This window comes from Gorilla gorilla, chromosome 3, assembly GCF_029281585.2.
Source record: "Gorilla gorilla gorilla isolate KB3781 chromosome 3, NHGRI_mGorGor1-v2.1_pri, whole genome shotgun sequence".
Classification (NCBI taxonomy): Eukaryota; Metazoa; Chordata; class Mammalia; order Primates; family Hominidae; genus Gorilla; species Gorilla gorilla.
The window spans coordinates 173,988,048-174,007,013 of NC_073227.2; the positions used below are offsets into that span (position 1 = coordinate 173,988,048).

At 46.3% G+C, this 18,966-nt stretch overlaps 1 protein-coding gene across 2 annotated transcripts in view; it reads left to right on the forward strand.

Annotated features, from left to right (window-relative positions):
• FHDC1 (FH2 domain containing 1) overlaps positions 1-18,340 on the forward strand; it is a 43,803-nt gene extending 25,463 nt beyond the window's left edge. For both annotated transcript variants that reach the window (XM_055385095.2, XM_004040516.5), the window contains exons 7-12: positions 1,467-1,537; positions 1,674-1,781; positions 3,536-3,606; positions 6,624-6,741; positions 11,016-11,180; positions 13,320-18,340. In XM_055385095.2, coding sequence (XP_055241070.2) covers positions 1,467-1,537; positions 1,674-1,781; positions 3,536-3,606; positions 6,624-6,741; positions 11,016-11,180; positions 13,320-15,392 — 2,606 coding nt within the window. In that variant the 3' untranslated portion in view covers positions 15,393-18,340. The remainder of the gene's footprint in view (positions 1-1,466; positions 1,538-1,673; positions 1,782-3,535; positions 3,607-6,623; positions 6,742-11,015; positions 11,181-13,319) is intronic.
• Positions 18,341-18,966: the final 626 nt, after the last annotated feature.

Below are 18,966 nucleotides of genomic sequence, written 5' to 3' on the forward strand. Positions count from 1 at the left end.
GTCGTCTCCCACTCCTCCATACTCCAGTTTCTGCTGAGCTATTTAAATTTGAGAGGGGCAGATAGGCCATTTTCATTTATTTGAAAAACTCTTTAAATTCTTGCCGGCCCAGCTTGGATAGCCTCTTCTCAGAGCTGCCCTGCCGTCTCCTTCCGGAGGGGTGGGAGCTTTGGTTTCTGGCATCTTGGCACCAAGAATCCCGGCGGAGTTGCAGCTGGCTTCTTTTCAGCTCGGGGCCATATTCTCTGGCCCTCCCTGACCTTCACACTTTTCAGCATGCGTCAGTGCCAGCCTGATTTCCTTTTGGTCATTTTCTGGATTTCTAGTTATTGTTTTAGAATTGTTTATTCCTATTTGGTTTTCCTGTTTACTTGCTCTGGCCTGTTTTGAGATAAAATTTTTCTCTTTGGTCCATCGTATTTTCTTCATTTTAGAGAGGAGACTAAGAAGGAAAAAGATTTTTAAAAATTTCAACATAGAGGCCTTTAAACTTTTTTTCCATACACACTATTGCAGCGACTTTGGAAGGTTTGTTCTGGAGGAATGTGTTTTTATATTGAGCAATGCAAACTTGTGGGCATGGTAGAAACATTTCTTATCTGGTCATCCTTCCAAAACTGGCCTTCTTAGATAACACAATATAGGCAGTGATCCAACTGTAATTTTTTGAAAGTATTACCAGACTTAATGGAGAATATTAACTTAAAAATGTCAGTGACATTTTATTATTTGATAGTGTAATTTTAATGTTTTCTTTTTACCTTTCTAAATGTATTAAAAATTTTAAATTTTGTTTCTTTGCATGGGTGTACAAAGGATTTGGTGTTAATAAAGAACTAGTTTACCAATATATTACAATGATAAGTTTCTTTCTAAAACTTTCAGCCAATCCAAATGAAATGTGTGGCTTTGAATAAAATGAAAAGATTCCCTGGATGCCTGGGCCCTCGCGGTTTGTGCTTTGCTAGTTATTTACATGTTCTCCCAGCTTGTTTATTTTTTATCTCTTCATAACTCATTGACTAAGCAAAACGTTGCTTGCTGTTAGTTTTCATATTCCATAAATGCTGTCTCTTTGAGACTGCATACTCAAAGGGTAGTGGATATACAAGGAAAAATTAAATAACTGCTGAGAAGGAAGTTAACTCCTATCTCACGGGATACTGCTTTGCATTAGGCTTTTGCATTTTTCCCTAATTGAAAATTTTTATTATTGAACTATTTTGTGCTATTTAACTATCATACCTATTTGATTTCCAAGTAAACACTATGACACGGATTGCCGGTAGCAAATGTTGTGTTAGGTATCCCATAGAATGTATTGCTTTGTTTGTTTTTTCCGTTTTATATACAGTTTAAGGTCACAGTTTGCTTCAGATACACTTGAACTTGGATGTGGTAGCTGTCTTTTGTGCATTTGAAACTGAAGGCATCTCTAAGGTGCTGTGATGTGTTCTTTTTGATAGAACTGATGTCATGTGAAGAGCTACATTCAATATTACACTTGGTGCTCCAGGCTGGGAATATCATGAATGCAGTAAGTAAAATCCAAAACAATTGTAATGTTATGTTTTCAACCTTGTCTATCTAAAGGTGTTTGTGTGTGTGTATGTGTGTGTGTGTGTGTGTGTATATGTATACATAATTTTTTCTTTTCGATTTGTCTTCTTTAGGGAGGGTATGCCGGCAATGCAGTAGGATTTAAACTGTCTTCTTTGCTCAAATTGGCAGACACAAAAGCAAACAAACCTGGGATGAATCTCCTGCACTTTGTTGCACAGGTATGTGGAAATGATTAGGACTTAGAGAACGCATATGAATACCCCTTGGAGGCAGTGAAGTTTTTCCCAGGCATAAGATGGTGTCCAGCAGGGTTAGGAAAGGGCATGGCGAGTTCCAAGACGGTTCTGTTTGTAGAAGCACCATTAGCAGATTCCTGAGTTGTACTGCACCCAGGGCTATAGGGCTGAAGGGAAGTGGGAGAGTGAAGCAGAGAGGCTGGTGAGGCCAGCTATGAAGGATTTAAGTGTCAAAGGTGGGGAATTTGGATTTCATGCTTTAGCAGTGGGGAACCAACAGGAGTTTGTGCACAGTGTAATAGCTTGCCTGGATCTCTTTTGTTTTCGTTTTTAGGCAAATAAGGCACTGTGGAGGCTGGGTTAGAGTAGAGAAAGAACTAGAAATAGGAATACACCTCCACAGAAGTTGGCTGTAATTTTCGGTGAGCGTTGAGGGAGGGTAATGGTCATAGGGACAGAGAATAGAGGATGGAGGATTGAAATATTTCTGATGTGGAATTGACTAGATTTGTGACCAGTTATGTGTAGAAGGGTCACTTCTGTCTTTCTCCATGAACCGTGCATTTGAGCGCCATGCTGCTAGCACAGGGTTTGGGGTCTGACCCTATCCATTGCTTTGTTTTTTTGTTTTTTTTTTTTGACTGGATCTCTATAACACCAAAAAAGTGAGGTACAAAGTGGAAAATCAAGGACAGTTATATCTTTGTTTTGAAATGATCTCAGCTAATTGAACTGATTGGCTTTTCCTCCATTGAATCACTCAGTTGTTTTGACATCAGTGCTGTAGTCGTAGCTTTAACCTGGGGAGGAAGCCGTGGTGCAGTTTTGTTTTGAATGTGAGCTTCAGAACAGGACAGGACTGGGAGATTTTGACTGTCCTTTGCTAGCTGTACTTCCTCAGGCAAGTTATTTAAACTTGAAGACCCTCAATTTCTTCATCTAATGGTGAGAGTAGTGATAACTTACCCCAAAACTAGGTAATTGAGAGTGCTGAAGGAGCTGACTCCATAAAGTGCTTATCTCAATGTTTGGCCTATGGTGAGCTCTCCATAAATAACCATACACACTATTATTACTATATTCTTCAGAAGACAAAGGGCCATGTTTAGCTTGGGACTTAATTGAAAGGTTAATTTTCAGGCATTAAAAGAAGAAAATGTGTTCCTTGCCCAGCAAGGGTCGTGGATAGTATTCGGGCAAAGCTCTCCTGAATCCAAGTGTCCAGGCCCTCTGGGTAACTTGGTCTCTGTCCATGTGGGGAAGCCTCCTGGGTCAGTCATTGCTTCCTTCCCGCTTGCCTTCCTCTCACCTTCTGAACAGGTGAAGAATCCAAACACTGCCATGGCTCCTGTACCTTCTGATTAAACTCTGTTTGCAAACTGGTTTAACAGCTGAAGGTATCTCGTTCATTTAAAGGCATGCTCACAGGTATGGGTGGTATTTAACCAGGATATATTGGATTCATTTAGAAACAAGGGGCCCTGCTGAGCTGCAGCCAAATGCTCATTAATTGTATTTTGTGTCAAGATCAATTACTCTGGAAAGTTAAATGTATCTTGAGAGTAGGAGAGTTCTAGCAAATCTTACTAAGAGTATCAGAGTTCGTGTCTCAGTGAAATGCTTTGAATGTGTCAAGTTTAAAAACAGGAGCAGTGATTTTAAGATTCCTTTAAGCCCTAAGAAAATTATTTCCTTCCAGTTTTATCAACATAGAGAAAATTCTGTTTTTGTTCCAGGAAGCCCAAAAGAAAGATACCATTCTTCTAAACTTTTCAGAAAAATTGCATCATGTTCAGAAGACTGCTAGGTGAGCAAGTGAATTGTGAGAATTCAAGATTCTTTACCTTTTTATGAAAACTGATAAATAGTTAAAACTTTTAGATTCCAGTTTGAAGTCTAAAAGGTTTTGTTTCATTGAACTTTCAGACTGTCCTTCATTTGCTTAACACAGGTGTGTGTGCACCTTTGGAATTTGGGGGTTTTGAAAAATTAATCTTTATTTGTAAACTAAAGAAACTATTTCAGTCTATTCTAATGAATATCATCAGTATAAAAAAATATGGATTAAGAATTTCAAATCCCTCCACGCCGAAGAGATAGAGCTTAAACAGCACCACCTATTTCCTTGGGAGTTGGTATATATCAATCAAACTTTCATGGCCACATTTCACTGTTTCCTTGTAGAATCTAACATGATACATTTATTTTCCTTTGCATTAAAAGAGTTTGGAACCGTACCAAGAGCTGTGAAATGATTTTACTTTAAATTAGTCACTCACAGAGAAAGGCACATACAGAGAAAGTATCTGCCAAACATAAGGCTCTAATTACATCACTCTAATTTGCTTCTGATCCTAATGTAGATATGTATCTTAATGTAGCTAGACTCTGTGTGTATATACTATTTTGACTTTTGTATATGTGTTTTAAAATTTATATTACATCCACGCATCCCACGGTAAATGTTCAATAACCAGCTGTTGGAGAAAAAAGTCCTGATTTGTAGCATTTGCTGATTTCTGTGTTGTAAATACCGTAACCATGGCTGATGTCAAGCTGTTGACATACATTACTGAATGCAAATTAGGAAGAGACACCCACAGTTGGTTCTCATGAGCAGGTTCAGCCACCGCTCATGTGTCAAGCCAGTTCCTAGCATATACTTACTGAGTGTATCCAACTATGACATCTGTGAACCATATGCATATAAATAAATGAACCATAGCTCACAGCCCTGCCACTGGCCTGTACCTCAAAAGTTACTGATGCTATGAATATCTAGCCACAGATTACATGTCTTTCCCAAAGTGGGATTATCAGTTCAAAGGTGTAAACAGTTTATAATTCATGTTTACAGATCTCTAGATTGTTCTCTAAAAAGAATGGACATCTTATAAGATAGGAACTTTTGACTTACTGAAAGAAATTTGTGTGGGAACATTTTTACTGTAATTAGTATAAAAATATTCCTAAGAGATATATAGATAGAAATTAGCATTATATTTTTGAAATGGCGTTTCTGGTCAGAGCTGGATTGGAGCTAGATATTGTCTTAGAAAAATCCTATTCAGCAAGCTTGTTTATTTGAAATGGAAGGTGAAATACACTTGTGAAATACAAACAGGTCTCAGATATGTGCCGGTGACCAGTGAAGGTGGAAAACTTTATTGCACAAAGAAACATTTGAATTGACAATGGAAGCATGAATGCATCCTAATTTATGAATTTCACATGCATTTTAGGTTTCGCCTACTCAGTTTTCTGGGTAACAAAACCATCATTCACATTCTGCCTATCTTTTGTTTTTTTTTGAGATAGAGCCTCGCTGTGTCACCCAGGCTGGAGTTCAGTGGTGCAATCTTGGCTCACTGTAATCTCTGCCTCCTGAGTTCAAGTGATTCTCCTGCATCAGCCTCCCAAGTAGCTGGGACTACAGGCACCCGCCACCATGCCCAGCTAATTTTTTTGTATTTTTAGTAGAGACAGGGTTTCACCATATTGGCCAGGCTGGTCTTGAACTTCTGACCTTAGGTGATCTGCCCGCCCCACCCTCTCAAAGTGCTGGGATTACAGGCCTGAGCTACCATGCCAGGCCCACATTCTGCCTATCTTGATTTGATGTATATAACAAAAGCATTGCAATCAATCCAACTGTTAATTTGCAGAATTAGGGCTGGCTGTGGTGGCTCATGCCTGTGATCCCAGCACTTTGGGAGGCCAAGGCAGGAAGACTGCTTGAGACCAGTAGTTTGAGACCAGTCTGGGCAACATAGTAAGACCCTGTCTCTACAAAAAATTTAAAAATTAGCTGGGTGTGGTGGCACACACCTGTGATCCCAATTACTTGGAAGGCTGTGGTGAGAGGATCACCTGAGCCCAGGAGGTCAGTGCTGCAGTGAGCCATGATCTTGCCACTGCTCTTCAGCTTGGGCAACAGAGTGAGACTGTCTCTTTAAATAATAATAATAATAATAATAAAAATCAGCTGGGCCTGGTGGCTCACACCTGTAATCCTAGCACTTTGGGAGGCTGAGGTGGGCAGATCATTTGAGCTCAGGAGTTCTAGACCAGCCTGGCCAACATGGCGAAACCCCGTCTGCACTAAAAATACAAAAATTAAGCTGGGCATGATGGCACATGCCTATAATCCCAGCTACTCTGGAGGCTGAGGCATGAGAATTGCTTGAACCCAGGAGGCAGAGGTTGCAGTGAGCCAAGATCAGGCCACTGCAATCCAGCCTGAGTGACAGAGGGAGATTGTGTCTCAAAAAAAAAAAAAAAAAGTTGCACATTTGTTAGCTATGTTTTAGTTCTCTGTAAAATATAGAAAGCTTGCTCTGGCCACCGGTGGAATCTGCTATTTTCATGGAATCTGCTATTTTCTCACTGTTACCCTTAGTGTTAGAATTATCAACATATATTGCCTTGCTTCTTGTGGGTTAGAGTTTCGTATTTGTGTTTAGTGGCCCATGGAAAGCATATGAATCCCGGAAGCCGCTGGCATTTAGTTTGTAATGCTTATTGCATAAAGGTGTTCAGAGCTAGTTTATGAAAAGGTTTGCAGATCCCATGGTTTTGATTATCTTACCATCAAGAGCACAGTTACAACCTGCTCTCTTTGAACCAGTATATGTCTTTAGAAACAAATCACTTCTTAAAACAGGAGGAAACACAAAAGATCTAAGTACAGGGGTAGGTAAATATCATCACAGTAGCTCTCCCCTTCTGTTTCCAAGGTTGAACAACAGTTAGTCTTATTTAATATACCTACATGACACATGGCTTCCTTGTTCCAACTGCCCACTCTCCTCTTTCTTCTTTTAGATTATCTCTGGAGAACACGGAGGCAGAACTGCACTTGCTGTTTGTCAGGACAAAATCACTAAAAGAAAACATCCAGCGGGATGGTGAACTTTGTCAGCAGATGGAAGATTTTCTTCAGGTTTGTAGGTGACTCAAGTCAGTCCCTCTAATCTCATCTCCCAGCAGCACCCCGGGGCTGGTTAAATTTGCATGGGTGTATTTGTGGAAGCAGCAGTTCCCATTCATATTTTTTTTCTCCAAGTTAGTCAGAGGAACTTGGTATTTCCATGCCCATTCTTTGCAGAGGATGTTAAATGTGATCTAAGCCTGATATATATTTTTTTTGTCTTTTCGTTTGTTTGACTTGTTTGTTGGTTTGTCTTGAGAGGGAGTCTTGCTCTGTCACCCAGGCTGGAGTATAATGGTGCGATCTCGGCAAACTGCAACCTCCACCTCCCTGGTTCAAGCAATTCTCCTGCCTCAGCCTCCCGAGTAGCTGGGGGCTACAGGCATGCACCACCACACCTGGCTAATTTTTGTATTTTTTCAGTAGCGACGGGGTTTTGCCATGTTGGCCAGGCTGCTCTCAAACTCCCGACCTCAGGTGATCCGCACTCACTGGGCCTCCCAAAGTGCTGGGATTACAGGTGTGAGCCACCGCGCCCAGCCCAAGCCTGATGTATTTGTTTAGGGACAGTGCTTCTGTGAGGCTCCTGTTGTTCACTGCTCAGTTTGCACGATTGCAGTTTACTGTGGTGAACTGGTATCAGCCATGGAGTTGCACTTGGGCTATACCTGGCAACTCAAGTTTTGTTTCTAAACCAATTAAACTTTTGGATAACAGAACAAAGTTCCACAGAAATCAAGATGCCTTAGAACTTGGGCTGTCATTTCTTCACTTGTTTATGTTGAAGAAACAAGCTGCGTTTTGGCATGTTTTATAATGAGAGCAGCAGAACACATGAGAGCTGTGCCCGTCAACACCAGGAGTACACAGGGCCCACAGGGTGTGTCGGGAGCTGCTCCAAATAACATCAACAAAAAACAGCAGAGTGGACATGTTTGTGACAGCTCACTGTGACTCACTAATCGCATAGTCTGACATACTTCTTTTATCTTCCTTATTAAAAAAAAAAAAAAAAAAAAGGCACCATCTCATGCTTTTAGTCTTCAGCGAAAGGCTATGCTACCTGAAGTGTTGTTAGTGTTTTGAGACCTGTGAGGTGGAATCATGTAGCAGGGCTGCCCTTGGCACTGGGGAGGAACAGTGTGCTCCTGAGGTTGTGCCAGCTGAAGCCTTCGCTTCTTAATTCAGCTCCTTCAAAATATTATGACCTTCGGCGGATGCTTGATTTTGTTTGGCTCCGCTGTGAGTTTATTTTCATTATTAAACATGTGCTCTGTATTTTCCTTCAAGTAAAACCAAACTAATTTTCTTGTTACAAACACCACCACCAATACCACAAAAATACTGAACAGTAAACAAATGCATTAAACAAATCCAGAAAATCAAGAATAAGGACCATCGCACATCAAGATTAAAATTCTGGATGTTTCATTCCTCCAAGTTCTCATATTAACTATTACCATCTCAGTCAATATTCACACAGAGAAGCTTAGGATGAAGAACAGCTCTGACTTAGCCTCACCTCTGGACTGCTTTTCATAGTCAGTCTTGTTTTAACCCTTTACACTTCTTTCTGGCAGTCGTTTTTGTTTTTTTTTTTCCGAGACAGAGTCTCGCCCTGTCACCCAGGCTGGAGTGCAGTGGCACGATCTCGGCTCACTGCAACCTCCACCTCCTGGGTTCAAGTGAGTCTCCTCCCTCAGCCTCCTGAGCAGCTGAGACTACAGGCGCATGTCACCACACCAGGCTAATTTTTTGTATTTTTAGTAGCGATGGGGTTTCACTGTGTTAGCCAGGATGGTCTCAATCTCCTGACCTCGTGATCCGCCCGCCTCCCAAAGTGCTGGGATTGTAGGCATGAGCCACTGCACCAACCCAGTCATTTTTATCTCTATAAGTAAAACGTTTCATACAGCTGCATACTTTTCTTTCTTAAATTCAACTTCCTTTTGAATAGGTGAGATAAAATTTTTCAAGGTAGGTCAGGGTCAGGGCACTCAGGTCTCTGAACACCAGTCTGAATGCTGGACTCAAACTCTATGCCATAAGAAGTGGGGAACTCTTCAAGGATTCAGAGCAGAAAAATAACAGGAACACATTTTTGCAGATCTATTTCAGCATTTTCACCCTTGGGGTAAGAAATACTGAGTAAACTTGTTGGAAACTTCGGTGTGTAGCAGGCAAGTTAGAGATGTAAGGTTGACTTGGACACTACAGCTGCTAACTTGTTGTCATTCTTGCTTTGCCAGTGTAGCTTTGAACTTTTCCATTTCTGGCCCTAATCATGTAGAACTCCTGCCCGGTAACTTCAAGTGTGGTTACTGTTCAGATCCACATTCAGAATGTTTCATTTTCCCAAGTCCAAAGGGTGACTTCAGTGTGTTTAAGATTTTCCTTCCTGGTACTCTGTCAATCCCCACAGGATCTAGAGATGAAACATACGAGGTGGAGCTGAGCTCCCATGTAGATTCTTGTCAAGAGGCCTATTTTTCTGCAGTTGAGCTGTTCTTGGCTGGAATCCATCTTTCCCCCTGTGGAAGAATGACAGGCAAAGATTTATCCTTTCATTAATACCATTCCTCCATAAAGAAAAATACAGCATGAATGCACACACTGCCTTGGGCTACTGACTCAGGTGGTTACTTTCTCTGGTATTTGGTTTCCTACATAGTTTTCGTTTCTTACTACCTCTTGAGTGTGTTTGGTTTAAGAGAAGGGCTTTTAAGGGGGAAAGTGGGTTGGAGTGGGTAATAGGTGGCGTCTTCACAGAATTTCCCTGTAGGTTCTGTAGCTCTCCACGCAGGTTCAAACAGCAGTTCTACCCCTCCAAAGTGGGCAACTTTAGCTTTACCATTTCCCAGCCCATCCCCACTTCACTCAAAAAATGTTTTCAAATATAACCTTTTTTAAAAACATGATACATGTGATTTCATAAAGTAACATACTTCATTCATTCCTTCTTCATATAACCATTATTTCCCAGTAAACAAGGAAGCAACATAGGCTAGGCTCAGTGGCTTACCCCTGTAATCCCAGCACTTAGGGAGGCTGAGGTGGGAGGATGGTGTGAGGCCTTCCTGGGAAACATAGGGAAACCCTGTCTCTACAAAATATTTAAATATTAACTGGGTGTGGTGGTGCATAGCTATAGTCCCTGCTACTCAGGAGGCCGAGGTGGGAGGATTGCTTGAGCCCAGGAGGTCAAGGTTGCAGTGAGCCATGATCACACCATTGTACTCCAGCCTGGGTAATGGAGTGAGACCCTGTCTCAACATAAGACTTCAGTGTGATTCCAAATGTTCATTCTCATGGGCTGTGGCTGCTGTGGAGCCCTTTTTCTCTGCACTATACTGCTTCCTCATGCAGCTCCCCATGTTGTCACTGAACTGCCATCGGGGAAGTGTGTGTGATCCTTGGACATGGCAGATTCCATGCTGAAGGCCTTGGAACTCATTGGAGGAAAACAAGCTTCCTTTCTTCCCATCTCTGTGTTGAGGCAGTACCAGAATGCATAGGGGCCTCAGAGACTTATTTGTCCTAGAAGAATTAGGAGAAAATGAAGCAGCAAAGAGGGTGGTTTTGTAAAGGACAGTAATGCCTAGCCATCGGGACCCATCAGAATCTCCTGGGGTGGTGCTTTCAGAAAATATTAGTGTTGGGTCCACCCCAAACCTGTGAAATTGAACGGGAGGAATACAGGCATGGCCTGTTGCCAAGCTTCCCAGCTGACTTGGATCAGCACCCCGGGTTTAGGCACGAGGGTTTTGGTCCTGTGGGGGTGACCCTGACCCTCACAGAGCTCATTTGGGATTAAGCTTAGACAGCCTCTCAGTGGGGCAAAATTGATAATGCATTAGTAGAGCGAGTAGCTTCAGGGACCCTAAAGTAAACTCTTGACCAGTATAAGACTCAATTTTAAGAGGAAGAAGAACAGATGCAAAATGGATCTTCCTTGGTGAAAACCAGTTGTATACCTGTGTAATTTTTTTCAGTGACATTAAAAGTGAACATTTTGTTAGTGACATTCTGCAGGTTAAAGCTCTTAAATCTATCTTGTTGCTTAGTCTAGGTCTCACACGGAACTTCACCTTGCTTTCCCCGAGGTTTGTTCTGGGTTGAATTATTTTCCTTTTGGCTCTGATTGCATTGGCCTTGCAATAAACCTTCCTTTTCCAAGACCTGAAATGAAACCCCAGAGCACGTCTTCTCTGGGCACCGGATGCAGTGCCCAGCGCCGCCTCAGCTGACAACGTTTCCTCAGTGTGTGTTCGTTTGTTTTTCCGCAGTTTGCCGTAGAAAAGCTGAGGGAACTGGAATGCTGGAAACAAGAGCTCCAGGATGAGGCCTACACCCTTATAGATTTTTTCTGTGAAGACAAAAAAACCATGAAACTGGATGAATGCTTTCAGATATTTAGAGATTTCTGTACCAAATTCAACAAAGCAGTTAAGGTACGTCTGGCAGCATCTGTGTCTCGGGGTTGCTTCGATTTTTATTTTTCTTCTTCTCGACCTAGTCATCTGCTCACCACAGAAAAGCACTTTGCATCTCCACGGTTTTGGGGACATCTGGCCCAGGTGGTATTGCCAGGCTCTCGGCTGGGATTGCTGGAAAGTAGCTCTGCCATCCCAGCCCCGAGGGCTTGCATAGCATCAGGGGGAGGCATTTGACTGCCTCTGCTACTTTGGTGCACAGGCTCCCTGACACTCACATTAATGCCTTGAGAGCATTTTGTTAGTAAAGTTCCTCCATGATGGCTGTCATACCATTTAAAAGTCTCTTGAAGATCCTGAATGTCTTTCTCTCCCGCTCCCAGAAGAGAACGTCCTCTTTCAAGGAGACTTCTGTTGTGGTGGGATGATGGAACGGCCCTCCCTTTCCCTTCTTCCAAGCTCCGCTCCCGTCACTGTGGGATTGGCACCAGGGCAACCATGTGGTCCTCCCCAGAGCGGTCTTTCAGATTCCCAAATAACCACAAAGCCTGCTGCCATACTGAGCAAAACAGCTACCTTTCTTGCCCTTCAACCACCAATTCCAGTCATCTCTGGGTTTAATGTAGAAGCCAGAAAACTCTCTGGGTTGCTTGGCTTTCAAATAAAACTTTAATTCATCAATTGAAAGCAAACCGGCCACTCACATCCCTTCATTTCGGGTGGTGATGAGGAAGCAAAGCTCGTGAGTCATCTCTCCCCCTCCAGTTGGAATGCAGCTTAGTCCATAGCTGAATTTCTTTGAGGGATTGGTCAGGTTTCTCTCAAGCCCAGAATTGCTTTGTGTTCTCGACCCCTCCTTTCTCTATCCAGTTAAGAGAAGGAGGCTCAGCCTGTGGCCACGTTTGCGCTCCTCTGGCCAAGAAGTGAGCTCAGCTGTGGGAGGCAGTGGTGGGTGTCAAGGCCAAGTTGGCTCTTAATGAGGCCCTCACTCCCAGGAATTCCATAGGCCTGTGAGGCCACCTGTGTGATGCTCTCAGCCCCACTGTCCAAAGAGCCAGGCACCGGCCCCACCACCACCACAGGCAATCTTTAAAGAAGGCCCGAGAGACTTGGGGACGAGGTGGGAGGCTGAGGCCAGAGCTGCAGGCGGAGCCAAGAGTCCCCAGCTAGAGCCCCACAGAAACTTGGAAGGGAAAGGCCATCATTGGAGGAAATTGATTGTCAAGTAAAACTGCTAACAATAACACATTTGGGCTGTGAGATCCACATATTTCCATGACACAAATCTATTTAAAGTGCATGGCCAGGTGGTAGAGTGTGCTTTGGTATGTGAGCTTGCTCTGGTGCAGTTTCGATGGGAAGGGCTGGGTTCTCTGGAGCAGGGTGAAGGTTGAAAGATTTGTAAAGCACACCTGCTCCTCTTCCTCTTCTCTGATTGTGGGAACAGGCTAGGACGTGAGAGGCAGAGCCATGTGCTGCAGGCTGCAGCTGGCAGAGCCACCATGCCACGTGTGGTGTTGCTTTACCAAGGAGCAGTCAGGGAACAGAGCTGAACAGAGCATCTCTTAATATTGTGGCTATACATTAATACATCCAAATCATTGTTAAGTAGAACGTGCTACACATGAATGTGTGTAGGACAGATCCATGCTGCACAGAAGTATAATTTGAGGCTCACTCTTTAAATACCCACAGTATTTTTCTCTCAGCTATTGCCTATATAGCCCTTTCCTGGAAGTCCTCTCTGTCTTATACTGCTCAGAAACAGAGTTGGCTTTCCTCGGAGTTGAGGTCGCATGCATATGTGGAATGGCAGCCTCCACTGAGCAGTGCCTTGGCTGGAAAGCTGGAAGTTGGGCCCAAGGATCGGATAAAAACTGTAGACAGATTGTTGGGCCAGGTCTACAGCACTCACCCCTTCTGCTCAGATCCCTAGTAGCTTTGAAGAGCCTCACCCTCCCTCTACACACACACACATGTGTACACACACACACATGCATGTGCACACACACAGAGAGCCTCTTTCTCAGTGTAAGACATGACCCAGAGCTCCCCTCCATGCCTGTATCTTTCTTTGGCTCTTAGCGTAGGTGGCTCTGGAACTGCACATTGGTCCCACATGTCTCATGCATCTTCGGGCTTCTCTCCATCCCTCAGGACAACCACGACCGGGAGGCGCAGGAGCTGAGGCAGCTGCAGAGGCTGAAGGAGCAGGAGCAGAAGCAGCGCTCCTGGGCAACTGGGGAGCTGGGGGCATTTGGCCGGAGCAGCAGTGAGAATGATGTGGAGCTGCTGACCAAGAAGGGTGCAGAGGGCCTGCTCCCTTTCCTGCACCCCAGGCCCATCAGCCCCTCCAGCCCCTCCTACCGGCCCCCGAACACCCGCCGCTCCCGCCTCTCCCTGGGTCCCTCTGCTGACCGGGAGCTGCTGACCTTCTTGGAGAGCTCCACCGGCAGCCCTGAGGAGCCCAATAAGTTCCACAGCCTGCCCCGGAGCAGCCCCCGGCAGGCCCGGCCCACGATAGCCTGCCTGGAGCCTGCAGAAGTGAGGCACCAGGACTCCAGCTTTGCACACAAACCTCAGGCCTCGGGGGGCCAGGAGGAGGCCCCCAACCCACCCTCAGCACAGGCGCACCAGCTTGCAGCCGCCCAGCCTGAGGACCCTGCCTCTGCCTTCCCCAGAGCTCGGCGCCAGGGCGTCAGTGTCCTCCGAAAGAGGTACAGTGAGCCGGTGAGCCTGGGCTCAGCACAGTCCCCTCCTCTCTCGCCATTGGCTCTGGGAATTAAGGAGCATGAGCTGGTGACAGGGCTGGCCCAGTTCAACCTCCAGGGTTCCCAGGGCATGGAGGAGACCTCCCAGCTGACTCTGAGTGACTTCAGCCCGATGGAGCTAGAGTCTGTGGGGCATGGGGGCCCACAGTCCCTCAGTGCCAGCAGCAGCAGCCTGACACCCATGGGCAGAGATGCCCTGGGGAGTCTCAGCCCAGCCCTGGAGGATGGCAAGGCTGCCCCCGATGAGCCTGGAAGTGCAGCTTTGGGATCTGTGGGTAGCAGCGACCCTGAGAACAAAGATCCTAGACCTCTGTTCTGCATCTCAGACACCACCGACTGCTCACTGACCCTGGACTGCTCAGAGGGAACCGACTCCAGACCCAGAGGCGGGGACCCGGAGGAAGGCGGGGAAGGGGATGGCTCCATGTCCTCTGGGGTTGGAGAAATGGGGGACAGCCAAGTCTCCTCCAACCCTACATCCAGCCCCCCTGGGGAGGCTCCTGCCCCCGTCTCTGTGGATAGTGAGCCCAGCTGCAAGGGTGGCCTGCCCAGGGACAAACCCACCAAAAGGAAAGATGTTGTAGCACCAAAGAGAGGCTCCCTGAAAGAGGCGTCTCCCGGGGCCTCCAAGCCCGGGAGCGCCCGGCGGAGCCAGGGGGCAGTGGCCAAGTCTGTGCGGACCCTCACCGCCTCAGAGAACGAGAGCATGCGCAAGGTCATGCCCATCACCAAGTCCAGCAGAGGCGCCGGCTGGAGGCGACCAGAGCTGTCATCCCGGGGGCCCTCCCAGAATCCCCCCAGCAGCACAGATACTGTGTGGTCACGCCAGAACTCCGTGCGGAGGGCCTCAGACACGTCGCCCAGGAGGCCCTCCACAGGCGCCGAAGAGCAGAGGCTGCCGCGGGGGAGCAGCAGCTCCAGCAGCACCCGTCCGGGGAGGGACGTCCCCCTGCAGCCCAGGGGTTCTTTCAAGAAGCCCAGTGCCAAACCACTCAGGAACCTCCCCAGACAGAAGCCTGAGGAAAATAAGACCTGCCGCGCCCACTCCGAGGGCCCTGAGAGTCCCAAAGAAGAGCCCAAGACCCCGCCAGTGCCCAGCGTCCCCCATGAACTACCCAGTGTCCCGAGCTTTGCCCGGAACACAGTGGCCTCCTCCTCTCGAAGCATGAGAACAGATCTTCCTCCCGTGGCCAAAGCCCCCGGCATCACTCGGACAGTGTCGCAGCGGCAGCTGAGGGTGAAAGCGGATCCCGAGGATGCCGCTCCCAAGGACGGCAGCACTTTGAGGCGAGCCAGCAGTGCCCGGGCCCCCAAGAAGCGCCCAGAGTCTGTGGAGGGTCCCAGTGCCAACACGGAGGCCCCTCTGAAGGCCAGAGGGGCTGGGGAAAGGGCCTCCCTCCGTCGGAAGGACTCCAGTCGGACCACGCTGGGGAGAATCCTCAATCCCTTATGGAAGTGATGGGTGGCTGTCCTCTCCTGCCTCCTGGGATTCAGACGGTGAAGACTGACTTCTGGGACGAGGATGGGGAAAGAGGCAGCATGTCTTTGTTACAGATAAAGCAGCCACTGGTGCCACTGCTAGTGACGCTGTTGGGATGGCACAGTCCAGGAGGCCTGTGGACTGCAGCCTGCTGTGCTGAGCCCTGCTGCAGTCCAGCGTCCAGATGGATGCACGTTCACTACTGTGACGGCCACTCCTCCCCCATGCACCCCACCCTCCCCCAAAGCCCGGATCCCGAGAAAGACTTAGTAGGAGTGTAAGGTGACATTCTTATGAAACAAGTCAAAAAAGTTTTTTTCAGGCCAGTTTTTATATATCAAAGACTTCCTTTTTAATATAAAAATTAGCTAGGTGCAGTGGTTCATGCCTGTAATCCAGCACTTTGGGAGGCTAAGGTGAGTGGATTGCTTGAGCCTAGGAGTTCGAGACCAGCCTAGGCAACATGGAGAAACCCCGTCTCTATCAGAAATACAAAATTTAGCCGTGTGGTGGCACATGCCTGTGGCCCCAGCCACTCTGAACGCTGAGATGGGAAGATCACTTGAGCCCAGGACCCCACCACTGCACTCCAGCCTGGATGACAGAGTGAGACCTTGTCTCAAACAAAACAAAACAAAAATGAAATGTTCTAGTTTTGGTTCCTTTTGCAGAGTGAAATGCCTCCCAGGAAAAAAACACATATGTATTTTTTTGTGACAGGGTCGTGCTTTGTCTCCCAGACTGGACTGCAGTGGCACAATCATAGCTCACTGCAGCTTTGACCTCCCAGACCTGTGATCCTCCCACCTCAGCCTCCCTTGGAGCTGGGACTACAGGCGTGCACCACCACTCCTGGTTAATTGTTTTTTTTTTTTTTAAATTTATCTTTTGTAGAGATGGGATCTCACTATGTTGCTCAGGCTGATCTCGAACTCCTGGGCTCAAGTGATCCTCCCACCTCAGCCTCCCAAAGTGCTGGGATTACAGGTGTGAGCCACCACACTTGGCCAGTATATCCTCAGTATGAAGATATTTTTATCTTCCTGTGTTCTCTGGCCTCAGAGTTTCACCTGCCCACACAGGGTCCGTTGCTGGCAACTGGACTTCCCCATAAGCCTTGGGTATCCTGTGATGGGCTGTGTCTCCCTGTAGATTGTCTGGCTTGCCCACTTCTCCGTGCATGACTCTGGGTGTGAGTCTGTCTAGGAACAGGAGGGAAAGTTGGACTCAGACAGAAATCAGATGCTTCCATGTATTCAGGGCGCGCATTGTGAGCAGTGGAGTATGAGCCTTGGGGGCCTCATGGTTGCAGGGCAGGCTTCCCTGCAGATGGGTGGCAGCCCCTGGTAGAATGCTGGATTTCTCTGGAATCTAGAAGTGCCATATTTTAATGGAAAGGCATCAGGGCTGTTTGACAGTGTGCGTCTTTCCAATCCCATGTTCCTCCATTCGTGTGTCTGTTATAAAACTGAGTGAAGGCTGCTATGACCTGTGTTCACTCTGGTTACAGGGAGGTGCAAACCATTCTGTCTCCCAGCCTTTCTTCTCTCTTTGTGTGCTCCCAGCACTTCCTTCTTTTCTAACATGGCCTGGAGAGAGTCTCTCTCTCCTTGTCTCTGTCTCTTAATAATAGTTTTTAACGTTGACATCTCTTCCTTGGTACAGTGGTTTTTAAATCCTGAGAAGAACCAAGTCAGGTTTTTTAAAGCAGACTAAAAGCATGAAATTGCTTTCAGAAGAATGTATATCATCAGGAAGAGTTTGGGGGCAGAGTGGGGGAATCAGGCTTTATTCAAAAGAAACAGTTGAAAACATGGACTTTTTCTACCCAATGCCCGTTTCACGACTCCTCTGAGACGAATTGGGAAATGGGAAAATTCTTGGAACTTTTTTTTTAAGAAACTTTTTTGTGTTTTTTTTAATTTTAGGTCACTTATTAGTGAAACCTCATTTTAGATCTGACATTGGTAGATAGATGGATTTAGGCAAATATGATGCGTTTGTGGGGAATCCACGTGGTTGACGTTAGAGCCTCCCTTCTGCAGACTGTTGCCTGTCATCTAAGCTAACTGGAAGTGCTGAGCTTCCGTAAGTCAGCTGAGTTTTGAAGGTAAACGTTATGGCTGAAGTAGTAAAGCACCTGACCACAAAACCTCTTGTAAAAACGGCCCTGAGTAGGTATTTCCAGGGCTCCACAAAGTTGCTTATGGGAATCCTGAGCTGCTTTTCACCATCTCAAGAAGCCTAAGAAGTTATATATTTAATCAGGTAGACAAAACAGTTCAAAGCATAAGGTCCATGGTGGTGGAAAATGGATGCAAGTGATTCTAAGTTTGTGGATTTGTGGGTAGCAGAGGGGTCGGGACCTCTTGGAGGAACCCTGGGTACCAAGCTCCCAGGCCTTTCCTCTATCATGGATGCTGGGTGACTTTGGGAAGTCACCACCTCTTCCCAAGCCTGTTTCCCATATCGTAGATGTGGGGCCATGGCCTCGATGATGGTCTTCACAGGTCCTTCCACCTCTGTGAGTCCAAGTCAGGTCAATCAGCAAGGACCCATCTCTGCCCTGGGTCAGCTCCTCAGAACCAACCCCCAGCATCTCTAAAGCAAAAGCCTCACCTCAAGGGCTGCTCAGAAGAGAGCATCTTCAGCGTGAGTTGTTGCTGGAAGATCTAATAAGCTGTGTTTCCTGGGAAGTGGTGCTTTACTTAGCCCTGTGGACAACTTCTGTGTGCATCTGTGTGAGCAGATGATCATTGTATTACCTTTTATCGGTAGTAAGCTTGGAAAAATAATTTAAGAATACAGTGGAGAAATGTAAATAAGTATGTAAATTTGTTTAAAATAAACTGAATGTATTTAATGGTCCATTTATATGTTCTTTTATGTAACATGTAGTTTAATAAAGTTCCTGTTTATGAGAGTCATGTTTCGTCTCAGCTTCTTCCATGGATGTGTCTGTGTGATCTTGTTGGGAGAGTATTCAATTTCCTGCCCAGAGAGAAGCAGAGATCCAGGAGGCTAGGGAGGGTTGGGATGCAGCTGACTTGTCCTCCAAAGGCTCGAGAGCCTAAATGAGGCTGTTGGCTGTGTGTCTTCTTGATAGCACAGAACCTGCTCATAATTGAGGGCTTAGGGAGTGGGCCTTGCCCCAGGCCGTGGGGATGTAACCCCACCTCTGACACGCAGGCTGTCGATGGAGTGCGCAGCTCACGTTATTCCATGCTGAGCTGAGTTTTTTGTCATCTCCGTGGGCCTGACAAGTCTAGATGGTGTCCTGGATGTCCTGCATTTTGGTTCAGGACACCATTAGGAAATCACAACTCACCTCATGGCTGACTCAGGAATGAGCAGAGAGGAGGGAGAGATGGCTTGATATGACCAGCATTGTGCATGTTTGAAAAGGAGTGGGGATTGTGCCTCAGATACACCTCATACCTCGGATTATGTCGTGTTTCAGTCCTAGCTACTTGCCTGCTTTATCTGAAGTGGGCTAGAGGAACATCCCTGGGTCAGAATCAGCAGATGAGAGTAAATGATGTTCTTGTTGGGA